This window comes from Vombatus ursinus, unplaced genomic scaffold (assembly GCF_900497805.2).
Source record: "Vombatus ursinus unplaced genomic scaffold, bare-nosed wombat genome assembly UNPS02005659.1, whole genome shotgun sequence".
Taxonomy (NCBI): Eukaryota; Metazoa; Chordata; class Mammalia; order Diprotodontia; family Vombatidae; genus Vombatus; species Vombatus ursinus.
The window spans coordinates 12059110-12078295 of NW_020945437.1; the positions used below are offsets into that span (position 1 = coordinate 12059110).

The 19186-nt window shown below is 37.2% G+C and overlaps 1 protein-coding gene across 5 annotated transcripts in view; it reads right to left on the minus strand.

Annotated features, from left to right (window-relative positions):
* Positions 1-12557: 12557 nt before the first annotated feature.
* The window catches only part of ANKRD42 (ankyrin repeat domain 42), an 86294-nt gene continuing 79665 nt past the window's right edge, over positions 12558-19186 (minus strand). For all 5 annotated transcript variants that reach the window (XM_027848348.1, XM_027848346.1, XM_027848347.1 and 2 more), the window contains one exon: positions 12558-12921. In XM_027848348.1, the coding sequence (XP_027704149.1) occupies positions 12832-12921 (90 nt within the window). In that variant the 3' untranslated portion in view covers positions 12558-12831. The remainder of the gene's footprint in view (positions 12922-19186) is intronic.

Consider the following 19186-nt stretch of genomic DNA (forward strand, 5'->3'; position numbering starts at 1 on the left):
AAAGGTATTTTACGTTTATACTTGCAGGTAGTTTACAGAATTGGAACCATATAGTTTGCTCATTGTGTCCTTACATACCCTGTGCATTAAAGAAATTTGGGCATGGATCCATCTTGGACTGCTCAGTTTTGGCTACATACAAGTAAACTACTTTCTAAACTTAAGTACTCAGTATATCTATATTCATGTTTCATAATGACTTGATCCTATTTGTGGGATTTTTGTTTTTTTACTAAGCAGTAAGAAAAAGTCTTATTTTCATGTTTATATGTTTAAGTAAAATAAAAGATTATTATAATTTAATTTACTGAATTTTAAGTCTTAACACCTGAATCTAAAATATACTCTTTGTGACCAAAGAATTTTTAATGTATGTTCTAATTAATATGTGTTTGTACCACTTTTAAAAAAATCTTTCCACCTTTCTCCATTCTAGAGAAGGCTACAATTAAACACAAATATACACATACACACACATATGTGCATATATGTATATATACATATAGGGACACATATACATATATGTAAGACCATAATATGCATATTTCTCTGTCAGTTCTCTTTCTGGAGGTGGATAGCATCTTCTTTTATAGGTCCAAGTCTTTCCATCTTTTTCTAAAATCAACCAGCTCATCATTTCTTACATCACAGTATTATTCCATTACAATCAGATACCACAGCTTGTTTAGCTGTTCCAAATTGAAAGGTAGCTATCATTTTAGCCAATCTGATAGGTGTGAGATGATATCTCAAAGTTGTTTTAATTTGCATTTCTCTAATCAGTAATGATTTAGAGCATTTTAATATGACTAAACTCAACTGTAAATATGACTATAACTGTAGTTTTGATTTCTTCATCAAAAAACTGCCTGTTCATATCATTTGAGTATTTATCAATTGGAGAATGACTCATATGCTTATAAATTTGACAAAGTTCCTTATATATTTGAGAAATGAGACCTTTATCTGAGAAACTGTCTATGTAAGTTTTTTTTTCCAATTTTCTACTTTCCTTCTAATCTTGGCTACATTGGTTTTATTTGTACAAGAACTTTTTAATTTAATACAGTCAAAATTATCCATTTTACACCTCACAATACTCTCTATCTCTTGTTTCTTCAGATTGTTCTATCGACGAGTCTCATAGCTAATATGTTCCATGTTCTTCTGATTTTCTTGTGATATCTTGCTTTATATCTAGGTTGTATATCCATTTTGATAAATGGATCAAAATATTGGTCTATGCCCAATTTCTGCCAGCCTGCTTTCTAGCTTTTTCAACATTTTTTGTTACCAAATAATGAATTTTTATCCCCAAAACTTAAATCTTTATATTTGCCAAACGCAAGGTTATTGTAACTTCTCTGTATTATATGTCTCCTCTGTTCCACTGATCTACTTTTCTTCTGCTTAATTAATGCCTTATCATGTAGTTTGAGGTCTGGCACAGCTGAAACTCCTTCCTTTACTTGTTTTTTTTTTACTTTTTTTCATTAGTTTCTTTGACATTCTTGACCTTTTGTTTTTCTAAATGAATTTTACTATTTTTTCTAACTCAGTAATAACATTTTAATAATTTAGTTGGGATTGCATTGAATAAATAGATTAGTTAGGTAAAACTGCATTTTTATTATTGGCTTTGCCTACCCATGAACAATTATTATTTATTCAATTATTTAAATCTGACTATTTATTTGTATAAAGAGTGTTTTATAATTCATGTTCATGTTGTTCCTAGGTCTGTTTTGGCAGGAACACTCTCAGGTATTTTATACTGTCTACAGTTATTTTAAATGGTCTAAAACAATTTTGAATAACATTGTTGACACATAGTGTAGCTTCCCTGTTTATTTCTTTTAATTAAATCTATTTTAGCTTTAACTCTGAGATCATAATTGCTACCCCTGCTTTTTTTACATCAGCTGAAGCATAATAAATTCTGCCTTAGCCCTTTATTTTAACTCTGTGTGTCTCTCATTTTTTATTGTGTTTCTTGTAACTAAGAATTTTAATCCATTCTGCTATCCCTTTGTTTTATGGGTAAATTCATCCCATTCACATTCGGAGTTATAATTACTAGTTGTGTATTTTCCTCCATGCTATTTTTCTTCATTTATCCTCCTTGCCCTACTTACCCTATCCCTCCTCACCCATATAATTTACTTCTAACTACTACCTTGCCCTCCTATTCCTTAATCTATTCACCCTTTTATGAGTCCCTCCCATATCCTCTGATAAATCCTAATTCTTAATCTGCACATCCTCCTAAAAGTCCCTCTGTTATCCTGTCCCCTCACCCTCATTTCGTTATAAATTTAGAAGACATTTATACCTTTCTAGATGTAGATGTTGTTCCCTCCTTAACTCATTTCTGTTGAGAGTAAGTTTCCAGCACTACCAGTCCTTCACCCCCACTTGCTTCTTCTGTATCAGTTCTTCCTGTCACTCCTCATTTGTATGAGATAATTGCCCCTTTTTTACCTCGCCTTACCCAGTTTCATTTTTTAGAATCATGCCATCATACTCATCTCAGCCCAAGCCTTCCTTTCAAACTACCCAAGTAATGACATAGTCATAAGGGTACTGATAACATTTTCATATATACCTTATATGTCAAATTTTCAATTAAGTTCTGGTCTTTTTGTCACAAATATCTGAATGTCTTTTAGTTCATTAAATATCTTTTTTTTTTTCCCCATTCAGGATTGTACTTAACCTTGCTGGGTTAGTTGTTTTTGGTCACAACTCCAGCTCTTTTGCTCTTTGAAATGTAGTGTTCCAAGACCTATGGTCTTTTAATGTAGAAGATGCTAGGTCTTATGTGATCTTGATTGTAGTTCTGCAGAATTTAAATTATCTTTTTCTTGTTGCTTGTAATATTTTTTTCCTTAACCTGGAAGCTTTGAAACTTAGCTATGATATTCCTCTAAGTTTTCCTCCTAGATCTGTTTTAGGTAGAGATCAGTGGATTTTTTCTATTTCTGGTTGTAGAACAGACCTGCATAACTTAGCAGTAGGTAGAGGCCAAAATTAAAATAGGCTAACCTTCTTCAGGCCGCAGACAGGATAGACTAGACACAGACTGACAATGTTTGGTTGCTATGGGTCACATGACAGCCTCCTGAAATCCTGTGGCAGCCTACCTGCGGGCCATATGTTGTGCAGGCCTGTTCTTGAACTTCAAAGTAATTTTTCTTAATAATTTCTCATATTGTATCAAGATTCTTTTTTTGATCATAACTTTCAGGTAGTCTAATAATTCTTATATTGTCTTTCCTCGTTCTGTTTTCCAGATTAGTTGTTCTAATGAGATGTTTCACATTCTCTTCAATTTTTTCATTCTTTTGATTTTATTATTTCTTGGTGTCTTATAATGCCATTAGCTTCTCTTGCCCAGTTCTAGTTTTCAAGGAGTCATTCTCTTCCTTAACTTTTGGATCTCTATTTGAAGTTGGTTGACTTTCTTTTTATAATTTTCTTGATTTTCTTGAATCGTTCTTATTTTTTTTCCCCTAACTTTTCCTTGATCTCTTGTTTGAATTTTATAGTCCTTTTTAAGTTCTTCCAAGAACTCTTTTTTGGCTTGTGACCATTTGAAAAAGGAGTGGCTTTTAACTTCACTATCTTCCTTTGAATATAAACCCAGATCTTCTCTATCTCCGTAGTAGATGTCTGTGGTTGGATCTTTCTCCTTTGCTTACTCATTTTTATTTTTATTTTGTTTTATAATCAGGTTCTAGTTCTGAGGCGTGGGGAATGAAGCCCAGGCCTCAGGTCCTTCTTGTTGTTATTTTCTTTCTTTCTTTCTTTTTTTAGTGAGGCAGTTGGGGTTAAGTGACTTGCCCAAGGTCACACAGCTAGTAAGTGTCAAGAGTCAAGTGTCTGAGGCCGGATTTGAACTCGGGTCCTCCTGACTCCAGGGCCAGTGCTGTATCCACTGCACCACCTAGCTGCCCCTACACTGTTATTTTCTGAGCTCCATCCAGGGGGGCCCAATCTCAGGCACTCCCCTCCACACCTAAGCCATGGCTACGACTCCCAGCCACACTGTCCCACAACAGATCTCTCCCCTCTGCCCTGGAACTCAAACCAGGGACTCCACTATCCTGCAAGTACCCACAGCCAGCAAGGTTTCTGCCTCTCTGCTGCTGCACTCACTGGGCTTATGCTTGCTCCTTCTCACCCACAGCCACAGCCCAGGACTGTGTCTGATGAGCACATCTGGCTCAGTGTCCAGCAAATGCAGAAGATCCTTCAGTCTTTTCCTGCTCAGGTGTCCCTCCAACCACCACACTCCATGCCCATAATTGAAAGTTCCTGAGGCCTAGGCTGGCCAGACCCAGCTGCCCTGAGGGCTTGTTTGTTGATTCAGCAGAGTTGCCTGGAGGTGTTTGTACTTCATTCAGGCCAAACCACCTTAGGGTCTTTCCTGAGGTCCTCCCAAGTTATCTTAGGAATACAACTGCTTTTGACTTTTGTTTATTTCTGCTGCTCTACTTTCACTTTGAGGTAATGTTCTGTCATTTTTGTGGAGGAAATTTGGAGAGCTTGGAATTTTCTATTTTCCCAGAATTCCTTATGTACCACTTTTAATTAAGAAGTTCATCCTATAATATGAGGGGGCAGGGCCGCTAGGTGGCAAAATGGACAGAGTGCTGGGCCTGGATCTGATTTGAGACACTAGTTGTGTGACCCTGGACGAGTCACTTAGCCCTGTTTGCCTCATTTTCCTCACCTGTAAAATGAGCTAGAAAAGGAAATGGCAAACCACTCTAGTATCTCTGCCATGAAAATGCCAAATGGGGTCACAGAGAGTCAGACATGACTGAAAAACGACTGAACAACAAATATGGGGGGGGGGGGATACCAGATGGCTGATCCTTGGATGTTCCCTCAAATACCCCACAAGCACTTTGGTTGGCATCCAATGTACTTGTACAACATTGTGTGTGACAGTGATCCATCTGTGTCTTATCTCCCTATTAAGCCCAGTCAGGATAGGAATAGTGTGTTATCTAAACTTCTTACCTTCTCTAGCATAATGTCCTATACACAGAAGCTTAATAAATGTTTGATAAATTAATACATAAAAAAAGTTCAGATTTTGCTTATTTAGCCTGGTCTCCAGGTATTTTTAAATGTTTGGGTAATAAACCACTTTGCCTTTTTGGAAGCCGGCTTTCTATCTAGTACATTAAAAAAAAAAAGCAAGGTATATTTGTGAGTTTAATAGATAGATATAGATAAATGGAAAATTACTTTTTAATCTACAATTAGTACTTTTTTCCCTTTAATACCAGATGTTAATTTTAAGCAGACTGCAAATACTTATTCTCAGATCAACAGCATGAACTTCAGGTTTAAGACCTGAATAAGATAAAAATTTCAAAAATCTTAACCTTCCTTTAACTTTTCACATTTAGTACAGAATAATACTTTAAGAATTCATTATTTCACTGGTGTGGGCACACCTGATAAAAGTATATTGAAACTTGTCTCTATCAGTTATCACTGATAAAATTAATCATCTGGTGGCACATAGCATTCTAGAGATGAGCCCTTCTGAAGTTAGTTGCATTGGTCCTCATGCCCATAATTAAAGCCTGTCCACCTTGGTAGCACCTACCAGCATTTTTGCCTGACGAGCCCAGTGTTGTATCTATGTCATTAAGTAGCAAGATGTATTTATTTATTTATTGATTGATTGATTTTTGAGGGCCGGCCAATTGGGGTTAAGTGACTTGCCCAGAGTCACACAGCTAGTAAGTGTTACGTGTCTGAGGGTGGATGTAAACTCAGTCCTCCTGACTCCAGGGCCAGTGCTCCATCCACTGTGCCACCTAGCTGCTCCACCAAGATGTATTTAGGTTGTGAAGTAGCAAGCTGTATCTTTGGGGGGAGAAGGGGACTGATAAACACTGCTGTAGCAGTCTGTTATTTTATGTCTACAACTATTTTATTAATCTTTCCAATATAAACTTAGTGGTCACTTGGTATGTTATTACCACTAAGGAAATCAAGTAGAGAAAGACTAAGCAACTTGCCCCCTTGATCAGCCAAAAGGGCCACAATAGAAAACTTGTGCTTGTTCAGGCTAAGTACAGTGTTGTATAACCCTGTTTTATGAGAATGTGTTATATAATCCTGTTTTCTCTTGTAAAACCTGTTTTTCTCTTTAGTACATGCACATAAACCATTGCAACAAACACTAACAGACATCTAAGTTTTAACATGGAAGTTTGCTAAAAATGAAATCATTATTAGAAATCACATTTCCATTCTGAATTAGAAATTAGCCCGTATTTATACTCAGACTCTAAAGACTCAGCAGATAAAAAGTGCCTTGGAGCAGTTATGGGAGGGAAATGTCATAATTTCCTATCACCACCTCTGTACTTATACTTTTTGATTCGTTTTATTTCAGGTCTTATCTGAGTTTTAGGGGGCTTTGAAGAGTTAGAATGTTTGAAATCAGAAGATGTGCTGATTGGAAGGTATTTGCTGTTTGAGAGCCAGAAAAAAAGTTAAAAGAAATGTGGTCTCTGGAGATCAATTCCAGTCGCAGCTGTTATTTACTATCTTACTTTAGTTAGACAAGTCACTTAACCTCTGTGACTTGGTTTCTTCTCTGAAATAACACCTGTCCTGCCTACCTCAAAATGCTTTGCAAAGATTTTTAAATCCTGTGCTATTTAGAAATGGTATCTATGTACTGGAGAAGTAGGAATTAGAGTAGGGCATGTCATTTTGAAGTCCAGAAGATCTATCACATCAGGAAATATAAGAAGGATTTGTAATCTGTCTTACTCTCTACTATCTTCCTCCAGATTTCATTTTTGCAAATATTGAGGAACGCTACTTTGAATTATTAAGAATAATAAAGTAGATGGTAGACTGTCAGATTAGTTTTTTTGGTAGAGAAATATAAATATAGTAAGTTTATGGTACTTCGTAAACTTAAAGTTACCACAAGACAGAAATAAGGCTGCTAGAACTTTTCTTTTTTTTCTGCCTTTTATCTTAAGTAGGAAAATGAAAATAATAGAATTCCTACAAGAAGCTGGAGAAGGCACAGTCCTTCATGTCACCCTCTGACCTAGTGATCCCACTATTAGGCATGTACTCCAAGGAGTTCAAAGTAGAAGGTTTCAATATACACCAAGATATTTTAGTAGCCCTTTGTATAATAGCAGAAAACTGGAACCAAAGATGCTCATCAATTAGGGAGTTGCTAAACAAATTATGATAAATGAATGTAATGGACTATTACCATAAGAAACAATACAAGGAATTCAGAAATAGAAGAGAAAATATAAACTGATGCAAAGTCAAGTAAACAGAACAAGGAAAACAGCATATTCAATTACTGCAACCAAATAAATGGAAAGTCCAGACAAAAAAAATTAAAATTGAAAACAAATTATTAATGATCCGGCTTGGCTCAGAAAAAGAGATGATAAGACAATAGGCCTCCCACCTTTTTTTTTTCTTTGCTTCTTGGTGAGGCAATTGGGGTTAAGTGACTTGCCCAGGGTCACACAACTAGTAAACATCAAGTGTCTGATGTCACATTTGAACTCAGGACCTCCTGACTCCAAGGCTCTATCCACTGTGCCACCTACCTGCCCCACTTTCCATTTGTCTTTGCAGAGGTGGAAACTATGGATGCTGAATATGGTCAGACTTAGTTAATGGGCTGGTTAGTATTTCAGAACTTTTAAAATTTCACCTTAATTCTCTGTTATAAGGGTTTGCTCTCTATGGTAAATGAGAGGGATATCCTAGGAAATTAAGGTGGTATGTAAACAAAAGATAGTAATAAAAATTTTTTAAAGAAATAATAATAGCTTAGTGGATAGGATTCAGGATTTTGAGTGAGGAAGTTGTTCAGTTGTTTCAGTCATATCCAGCTCTTCATGACCCCATTTGGGGTTTTCTTGGTAAAGATGCAGGAGTAGTTTGCCATTTCCTTCTCCAGCTCATTTTATAGATGAGGAAACTAAGGCAAACAGGGTTAAATGACTTGCCCAGGGTCACACAGCTAGTAAGTGTCTGAGACCAGATTTGAACTCAGGAAAATGAATCTTCCTGACTGCAGGCCCAGTACTTTTTCCACTGTGCCACCTAGCTTCCCAGAGTTTGGAAGATCTGAGTTCAAATCTTGCCTAATGCATTTAAAGGCTTTGTGACTCTGGACAAGTCACAACCTCTCTGTCTCTTCATTCGTCATCTGAAAATGATGGGTTTGCACTTACTGACCTCTGAGGTCCCTTCTAGCTCTAAAGATATAATTCCACAATATTCTAATTATGGAAGTGACGTCACCTAGTAATCACGAGCAGCCAAAATAAACCTAGATGGTCTTCATATGGAAAAGTGAAGTGTGTAGCAAAAAGCTGAAGGAATTATAAGAGTAGCTGGTGCTATTGCCTACAGGCCTGACATGGGGAAGGGAGCCCAACGGTGAGACTGCCCATGACAGAGAGGAAAAAGATGAGCTATAGGTCTCAGGAAGCATGAAAGGAAGTGCAATAAGGAAGCCCAGAAAGAACCAATGCTAGATAGACTTCAGTAGTGTAGAAGACAGTAGGGTAGGTCAAAGGAGACTCTGGGTCACCAGCAAAGCTACTATAATCAACACAAGCAGAGACCAGTAAAGGCTCTTGGTCATTAGAATACAGCCAAATGGAAACTAAGAACAAAGCATGGCTGCTGCTTTCAGACATCTTCAATCAACATGAGTGATAATGTGGGATGGTTGTAAAGCTGAAGAGAGTGCTAACCTCTGTGGTTCCCTCCCTCTCTGAATGACAAGAAGCAAGGCTGACTGGAGCACTCAGGCAGCAGCATCTATATGCTGCAAATCCTGGGGAGCCCTCAGGCAACAGGAACTGCTCTAGGGGAATGGCTGGTCTCTATCCACAACCCACATTAAAAAAACCACTTAGCAGTTATCAAGTGCCTGTCCCCCTTACACATTGAAAGCAAAATCCATAAAGGAAGTAGGATGTAGGGGATGTCAGGACATCAAGGTGTGAAAGCAAGCCCAACCTAATGCTCCACAGGCAAATCTGGTAAGAGAACCTATTTGCTACTGAATAACAGCTGCAGAGTTATGTTGCTGGCAAAATAAGATGAACAAGACATGCTAATTTTTTGCTCTGGTATTTAAAAAAAATAAAGTTAAATTGTATTTTATTACATATTCTCAATTTATCCCTCACTGCCCCAAGGCAATACTTTTATACCTCCCTAATCAATTTGTTATTCCATTGGAAATATCTCTTCCAAACATTCTCTCTTCTCAAGCTACCCACAGGAGCCACTCCCCAACCCTCTCATCTGAAGACCTCAACTCATAATTCAGTGAAAAGATTGAGGCTGTTTGTGAAGAGATCCTTTTTCTCCTCATCTCTTCATTCCATCTCATTCAGGTATCTTCCTCCAACATTTCCTCCCTCACCCATCTCTTATGAAGAGGTGGTCCTTCTTCCCAAAGCAAACCCTTCTACATGAACCCTTGATGCCACTCCCATCCCATTTTCTCCAGTAGACTACCCCTTTTCTATCATCCCAACTCTTAGTAATCTTTAAGCTCTCCTTTCTACTGAATCCTAACCTGCCTCCTATAAACACATCCAATTCTCCTCTATCCTTAAAAACAAAACCCTCACTTGATCTAACTATTCCTGCCAGCTACAGCCTTAAATCTTTTCTCCCTTTCTCTGTTAAACTCTCTGAGAAAGCTAACTGTATTCAGTTTCTCCACTCTTCTTTTCACTCTCTTCCAAATCCCTTGCAAGCTGGCTTTTTGACTTTATCATTCAAGAAGTCAACAAACCTTTATTAATTGCTTACCATGTGCCAGGCACTGTGCTAAGTACTTGGGATAGAAAGGCAGAAAATAGACCCTGCCCTCAAGGAGTTCACATTCTAACGGGGGAGACACTATGCAAACAATTATGCACACACAAAAGTAGATATTGATATATGGAAATTTGGGGGTAGGGTGGGATGAGAACCAGGAAAATCCCTTTTCAGAAGAGAGTGTCTGAGCTAAGTCTTAAAGGAAGCAGAAATATGGAAGGGGAACATTCTAGGCATGAGACACGACAGCCAATGAAAAGGTGTGGAGGCGGGAAATGCAGTTTCTTGTGTGCTTTTAAGAAAGCCAATGTCACTAGATCTTGGAACATAAGGACGGGAATAAAGTACGAGAATGGAAAGTATAGGCTATCAAGGGCTTTGAATGCCAAAGGATTTTATATTTGATACTGGAGGTAATAGGGAGTCACTGAAATTTATTGAGTAAGGGGATGACATGGTCAGACCTGTGCTTTAGAAATATTAACAGCTGAGTGGAGAATGGGCTAGGGTAGGCAGAAACTTGAGGCAGGGAGACCAACCAGAAGACTATTAAAATAATCTAAGGATGAAGAGGCCTGGCCTAGATGAAGATCTGCAGCAGAAACTGAGGAGTTTCAACAACTCCCACTGTTTCAATGATCATTTTTACACAGATGATTCTGTATCTGGTGTCTCTCCTGAGCTCCAGTTTCACACTTTCAACTGCATATTGACCTGGATATGCTACAGGTATTTCAAACTCAAATGTGCTAAAAACAGAACTCATCATCTTTTCCCCAAAACCTTCCCCTCTTTCAAACTTCCCAAATGTTTAGTATTTAAAGCCCTTCACAACCTTTTCCATTCTTCTCACAATTTACTCCCCTCCACATAATCTAGAATCCAGTGACATTGGTCTCCTTGCTATTCCTCACACAAGACACTCCACATCTCCCAACTCCATGCCTTTTCACAAGCTATCTCCAATGCCCCCAGACCTCCTTCAAGATTCAACTGAAATCTATCTGTTACACATATACTCTCCCTCTCTCTCTCTCTCTCTCTCTCTCTATATATATATATATATATGTATATATGTGTATATTATATATAAACATACACATGTAATATATATACATATATGTATGTGTATATATGTATATATGTGTGTGTGTTTATATACATACCTTAGAAATTCTTAAGTCCAACTACTTCCTTAAGGATGATTTTTCTTGGAGTAGAAAAAAATTTATTATAGGCTCCTGAAACTCATCTTAATTATTAGTAGAATTGTCTGTGGCTGGCTAGCTCAGTTTGGTTAGAACAGTATGTGAAGCCTCCATCAGAGCCAACTATGCTTGATAGAATGTAAACTCCTTGAGGGCAAGGCCCATTTAATTTTTGTCTTTGTGTATCCTGAAAGCCCACCGTAATGCCTTAGCACATAATAAGTCTTTAATAAATGCTTGTTGATAGACTGGTTTACCTTCCTTTTGTTCCAACGCCACACACTAAATCCCTAATTCTGGCCAACCACTTTGCAAATCTAGTGAGACTGCAAGGGGGACCAGGTGAGTGTGTGAATGAGTCATAAAAAAAATCTATCATCACGGAGATGTCACAGACATAAAGCTGCCCTGACTAGTACTGTATCACAACAACATCATTAGTAGGTTATAAACAATGTTCATCATTCATGCAATTATCCCATTTACTCTAATTTTCCTTTAAAAGTAACCAGCTCCTGTAATGTTCAGTTCAATTAAATAAACATTTAGTAAATGTTTTCTTCTACAACAACCCCTTGAGGTACTTAGTTCCAATAACATTATTTTACAAGTAAGACAATAAAGGCTCAACCAAGGTTAGATGACTTGCCTATAGTAAGGTAAGTAGTATGTGGCCGAGCTAACTTCAACACAGATCCTGGTGATTCCCAGGGCAGTGTTCTTTCCACTGCACCAAGTAAAACAAGTTGTGGCAAGTAAGAAACCAAAATTCCTTTACTTTAAAAAAATTTTCCAAATGGAAATTTCAAAGGTTCTTGTTCCATGAAGTGGAAACTTATTTTGAAACTCAAAGAAAGAGAAGAAAACACAAATATTGTAAGAAAATACAAAAGCTAATGATTCTAAAATAGATTATTTTAATTCTCTCAGCATTTTTTTGTTTTAGAAGATATTATTACTTGTTAAATTTCCTGGAAAGTTAACATTAATTTCATGAAATATGACAGCTGGTTGTTTGTGTAAAATTGCACTCATCTCCAAAGTAAAAATGCTCTCCATTTGGCACCTTAGTCCCAGTTTTAGTAGATTCTTATTTTATTAAAATAAGAAAAATAAAAGTTATTTTTTAAAAATGTAAAGGGCAGATGTCCTCTGAATGGTGAGCCACTGGCATCAATAGCATATAAGAAGCAGCCTGGCAAAGTGGAGAGAGCACTTGATTTGGAGTCCAGAGACACTGCCTTAAATCATATCTCAAGTCTTCATTTCTGGATTTAATCACTCCCAGAGCTAAAGTTTATAAATTTGAGTTATTATAATAAATAACAGCATTGTTAATGAAATTATCTACATAGTAAAATTCATTAAAGAAAGCTTTCTTTTAAAAAGAGAAGTGTCTATTGCAAGGTTATAATAATTCTGTTTAAAAAAGAAACAATCACAAAAACTAGTTTTAATTTACATCTTTATAAAACCAATTTTATTAACATATGCAAATCTGTTTCTGAATCTTTGACATTGCCTAAGAAGATACCTGAAAAGTATATGGGGGTGTGGAGGGAAGGAATGACACTATATTAATCTAATACTTTAAATTCTTTCCAATAGTTCATTTAAATTTTTGCTTTCCGCAATCAAGTAACAACACAGATCTCTGCCCTATGGAGGAATACTGAGCAATGGGAGATATGTCAATATAAACATGAAAGGGAAAATTCAAACAGGTCTCTTCATTGAAAGTGGTGTCACTCACTGATTATGACCTTCTCATAAATATCCCTCCAGAGGATGTGATCTTTTTTTTCACTTTTCTCTTATCTTTGTTTGAGTCAGAAGAGTCATCCTCCTATGAACAATGGAAAAGATTTTAAATAAAGTACCTACTTTAGCATAGACTTTCCCTCTCCCACCTTTTCCCCCAAAGGAAGTATTCTTTCTGTACCAAAAGGAAAAGAAACATCTAATATTTATAGGATCTTTATTTAATAATAATAATATCATTTATATAGCACTTCCTATGCACCAGGCACTATGCTAAGTGCTTTACAATTATTATCTCATTTAATCTTCACAACAACCCTGGGAAGTAGGTGCTATTATGATACCCATTTTACAGGTGAGGAAAATGAGACAAAAAGAAGTTAAGTGACTTGCCGAGAGTCACACAGCTAGTAAGTGTCTAAGGTGGAATTTTGATTTGGGTCTTCCTGACTCTAAATACAGCACTTTTTCCATTGTACCACCTACTTGCCTCTAAATAAATGTTCAATTACTGTGCAAACCAAAATAAAATACCAATTTTAAGTATTAAAATACATATTAAACTATATGTTAAACTATATTTAATATAAAATATATAAATATAAACAATAATATATTAAACTTAAACTATATATTAAACTATATATTCTGTTAGCATGTAATATTTATTTAACAAAATATTTAATAAGTACCTACTACATTGTGAAAGATATAAAGACAAAAAAGTCATTGGTCTCTGCCATCAAGAAGCTTACCATTAAACATCAAACATCAAAGCAAATCATCAAATTCAAAGAATTTGAGAATTGAAAGTAACCTCAGGCAGACATTGAATCCAACCCATACCCAATGAGGGGCCATTCAGTCTCTTCTTGAAGACCTCTAAAAAGGGGAACCTCACCAGCTCATGAGACAGCACATTTTATTTTTGGATAGCCTGAATTATTAGAACACTCTTCCTGACATCAAGCCAATTTTTGCCTCTTTTTGAGACTAGGAAAGATGATGGTGTAACAGGGAATAGTGGTAGGAAAGTTCTGAATGGGAAGGGGATCTGAGGGAAAAGATATTGAGTTGTTTTGAATATGTTGTGTTTAAGATGACTATGGGGACGGAGCCAAGATGGCAGAATAAAGACAGGTACCAGCCTGAGCTCTCCTAATACCTTTTGAAAATGGCTCTAAACAAATTCTAGAGCAGCAGAACCCACAAAAAGAGTGAGTGAAACAAACTTCCAGCCCCAGACAACATGGAAGGTCAGCAGGAAAGATCTGTTGCACCAGCATGAAAGAGAAGTGCAGTCCAGCTTAGGCTGCACCAGCACAGACCAGGCCCCAGCAAACCTGGAAGTGGTCTCCAGGGCAACTGAATCACTGGCAGCAGTGGCAGTTTCTAGAGCTCTCAGCCCATAGACACCAAAGGCAACCTGGAAGATCAGTAGAAAAGGTATGTCACACTTGGGTGAGAGTGCAGCACAGTCCAGCATAGGCTGCACCAGTACATCATGGCCCCAGCAAACTAGGAGCAGGCCTTGGGAGTGACTGAATCAGCAGCGGTGGCAACGGCTGCTTCCGGAGCTCTCAGCCCAGAGATGGTAAAGGGGTCGAACAACTGGTCAGGAGGAGATTACAGGGGTCTCTTTGTCATCACTGAGACAGGACTCTCTTGCTTTGCCATTACTCAGATATGAGTCGCAGTCCTGGGTGGCAGTCCCAGGGTGAGGAAGAGCACTAGCATAGCAGAGCTTGCAGCCACAGTGGAGGGGGGAGCCTTGTCACAGTTCTAGGGCAGAAAAGAGTGTTTGTGGCCACTCACAGACCAGAGCATTTCAGGCTAGGAGAGGAGCAAACACCTATCCTTAGACCATACCACCTTGGAAGAACTAAAAGCTTAGAGGTCCCTAGAAGTAGTTATGAAAAAAGCCACACAAAACCCCTGAAGCTTAGGACAGTGCACCCTCCACGCTGGAGGCAGAGCCCTATAAACAGTTAAAAATCAAGTAATGGGGGCAGCTAGGTGGTATAGTGGATAGAGCACTGGACTTTGAGTAAGGAGGACCTGAGTTCAAATGTGGCCTCAGGCACTTGACACTTACTAGCTGTGTGTCCCAGGGCAAGTCACTTAACCTCATTGCTTAGCGATGCCCTCCCCCCCCAAAAAAATCAAGTGATAGGCTAGGAAAATGTGCAGATAGTGGGGAAAAATTCTGACTATAGAAAGTTACTGTGGTGACAAGGAAGATCAAAATACTCTCAGAAGAAGACAACAAATTCAAAGCTGCTACATACAAGCCTCCAAAAAAAATATGAATTGGTCTCAGGCCATGGAAGAACTTAAAAAGGATTTTGAAAATCAAGTAAGAGAGGTAGAGGAAAAATTAGGAAGAGAAATGAGAGCGATGCAAGAAAATCATGAGAAACAAGTCAACAGCTTGGTAAAGAAGACACAAAAAAATACTGAAGAAAATAACACCTTAAAAAACAGATTAGGCCAAATGATAAAAGAGGTCCAAAAAGTCAACGAGAAGAATGCATTAAAAAGCAGTATTGGTCAAATGGAAAAGGAGGTCCAAAGGCTCACTGAAGAAAATAAGTCCTTAAAAATTAGAATGGAGCAAGTGGAAGCTAATGACTTTATAAAAAATCAAGAAATTATAAAACAAAACCAAAAGAATGAAAAAATAGAAGACAATGTGAAATATCTCATTGGAAAAACAACTGACCTGGAAAATAGATCCAGGAGAGATAATTTTAAAATTATTGGACTGCCTGAAAACCATGATCAAAAAAGGAGCCTCAACATCATCTTTCAAGAAATTATCAATTTAATGGGACAGGTAGGTGGCAAAGTGGACAGAGCACTGGCCCGGGAGTCAGGAGGACCCAAGTTCAAATCTGGCCTTAGACAAGTGTCAGACAAGTGACACTTACTAGCTGTGTGACCCTGGGCAAGTCACTTAAAAGAGGAAGAAGAAGAGGAAGAAAAGGAAGAAGAAGAAGAAGTCGTCATTATCAAGGAAAACTGCCCTGCTATTCTACAACCAGAGGGTAAAATAGAAATTGAAAGAATCTACCGATCACCTCCTAAAAGAGATCTCAAAATGAAAACTGCCTAGAATATTATAGCCAAATTCCAGAGTTCCTAGGTCAAGGACAAAATATTGTAATTCAAGTATGGTGGAGCCACAGTCAGGATAACACAAGATTTAGCAATTTCTACAGTGAAGAATCAGAGGGCTTGGAATATGATATTCTAAAGGCCAAAGGCGCTAGGATTACAACCAAGAATCATCTAACCAGCAAAACTGAGTATAATCCTTCAGGGGAAAAAAATGGACATTCAATGAGATACAGGACTTTCAAGCATTCTTGATGAAAAGACCAGAGCTAAACAGAAAATTTGACTTTCAAATGCAAGACTCAAAAGAAGCATAGAAAAGTAAACAGGAAAGAGGAGTCATAAGGGACTTATTAAGTTTAAACTGTTGACATTTCTACATTGGAAGAAGATATTTGGAACTCATAAGACCTTTCTTATTATTAGGGTAGTTAGAAGGAGTATATGTAGACAGAGGACACAGGTGTGAGTTGAATATGAAGGGATGATATCTAAAAAAATGAAATTAAAGGGTGTGAGAGAGGAACGTACTGGGAGAAAGAGAAAGGGGGGGGTAGAAGGGGTAAAATTATCTCACATAAAAGAGGCAAGAAAAAGCTTGTACAGTGGAAGGGAAGAGGGGGAGGTGAGGGGGAGTGAGTGAACCTTACTCCCATCAAAACTGTTTCAAAAAAGGAATAACATACACACTTAATTTGGTATAGAAATCTATCTTCTCCTACAGGAAAATAGGAGGGGAAGGAAATGGGGGGGGTGATAGAAGAGAGGGTAGATTAGGGGAGGGGGAGGGGAGGGGTAGTCAGAAGCAAAACAATTTTGAGGAGGGATAGGGTGAAAGGAGAGAGAGAAAAGAATAAACGGGAAGGGAGGAACAGGATGGAAGGAAATACAGTTATCAATAGTAACTGTGAAAAAAAATGTGAAGCAAGTTTCTTTTATAAAGGCCTCATTTCTCAAACACACAGAGAAATGAGTCAAATTTATAAGAATAAGAGCTATTCCCCAATAGATAAATGATCAAAAGATATGATCAGTTTTCAGATGAAGTAATTAAAGGTATCTATAGCCATATGAAAAAATACTCTCATTATTGATTGCAGAAATGCAAATTAAAACAATTCTGAAGTACTACCTCATACCTATTAGATTGGCTAATAGGACAGAAAAGGTACATGACAAATATTGGAGGGAATGTGGGAAAAATGAGACATTAATGCACTATTGGAGTTGTGAACTGATTTAACCATTCTGTAGAGCAATTTGGAACTGCCCCCAACAGGCTATAAAACTATGCAACACCCTTTGACCTAGCAATACCACTATTAGGTCTGTATCCCAAAAGAGATTTAAAAAAAAGGAAAAAAGATCTATATGCACAAAAATATTTATAGCAGCTCTTTTCTGGGGACAAAGAATTAGAAACTGAAGGGATGCCCATCATTTGGGGAATGGTTGAACAAGTTGTGGTATGTGATTATGATGGAATACTATTGTACTGTAAGAAATGGTGAGCAAGATGCTCTCAGAAAAACCTGGAAAGACTTGCTTGGGCTGATGCAAAGTGAAACGTACCATGTACAATGTAACAGCAATATTGTAAGATGATCAGCTTTGAATGACTTAAAGAGTTCTCAGCAATACAACGATCCAAGACAACTCTGAAGGACTTATGCTGAAAAACGGTATCCATCCCCAGAGAAAGAACTGATGGTGTCTGAGTACAGATTGAAGCATACTTTTTTTTTACTTTCTTTATTTTTCTTGAGTTTTTTTCCTATGTTTTCTTTTACAACATGACTTATGGATATGTTTTACATGACTACACATGTATAACCTATTAAATTGCTTGCTTTCTCAATGTGGGGGCAAGGGGGATAGGGAGGGAGGAAGGGAGAGAATTTGGAAATCAACACTTTAAAAATAAATGTTAAAAATTGTTTTTACATTTAACTGGAGAAAAATAAAATACTAAAAATTAATTAAAAAATAAAACAATCAGCAAGCATTATCTGTAATGGGGATAAGCTAGGTGCTTTCTCAATAAGACTGGGGTGAAGCAAGGATGCCCATCATCATCACTATTGTTCAATATTGTACTAGAAATGCTAGCTATAGCAATAACAGAAGAAAAAGAAATTAAAGGAATTAAAATGGGCAATGAAGAAACAAAACTATCACTCTTGATGGTATATTTAGAGAATCCTAGAGAATCAACTGAAAAACTATTTGAAATAATTAACAACTTTAGGAGAGTTGAAGGATATAAAATAAACCCATACAAATCATCAGCACTTCTATATATTACCAACAAAGCCCAGCAGCAAGAGACAGAAAGAGAAAATTCCATCTGAAATAACTGTAGACAGTATAAATTACTTGGGACTCTACCAGCCAAGACAAATCTGTAAACTATATGAACACCATTACCAAACATTTTTCACACAAATAAAATCAGATCTAAACAAATGGGGAAATATTAATTGCTCATGGGGAGGGCAAGCCAATATAATAAAAATGACAATTCTACCTAAGTTAATGTACTTATTCAGTGCCATACCAAACTACCAAAAATTATAGAAAAAAAAACACCAAAATTCATCTGAAAGAACAAAAGGTCAAGAACATCAAGGGAATCAATGAAAAAACATATGAAGGAAGGTGACCTAGTAGTGTTGTCGTTCAGTTGTGTCAGACTCTTTGTGACCCCATTTGGGGTTTTCTTGGGAAAGATATTGGAGTGGTTTGCCATTTTCTTCTCCAGCTATTTTACAGATGAGGAAACGGAGGCGAATAGGAACCTGACTTGCCCAGGTTCACATGGATAGTAAGTATCTAAGGCTAGATTTGAACTCACAAAGAGGAGTCTTCAACACTCTTATCCACTGAGCCTCCTAGCTGCTTGGTGTAGCAGTACCAGATCTCAAACTGAATTACAAAGTGGTAATCATCCAAACAATTTGGTGCTGGCTAAAAATACAGTGGTAGATCAGTGTAACAGATTAGGTACACAATACCCAGTAGCAAATGACCATAGTAATCTAGTGTTTGATAAATGCAAAGCTTTGGGGGTAAGAACTCATTATAAAACAAAAATTGCTGGGAAAACTGGAAAGCAGTTTTGTAGAAACTAGATACAGACCAACATCTCACAACATATACTGAGATAAAATCAAAATGGGCATATGATTTAAATATAAAGGGTGATACCATAAGCAAATTAAAGAAGCATGAAA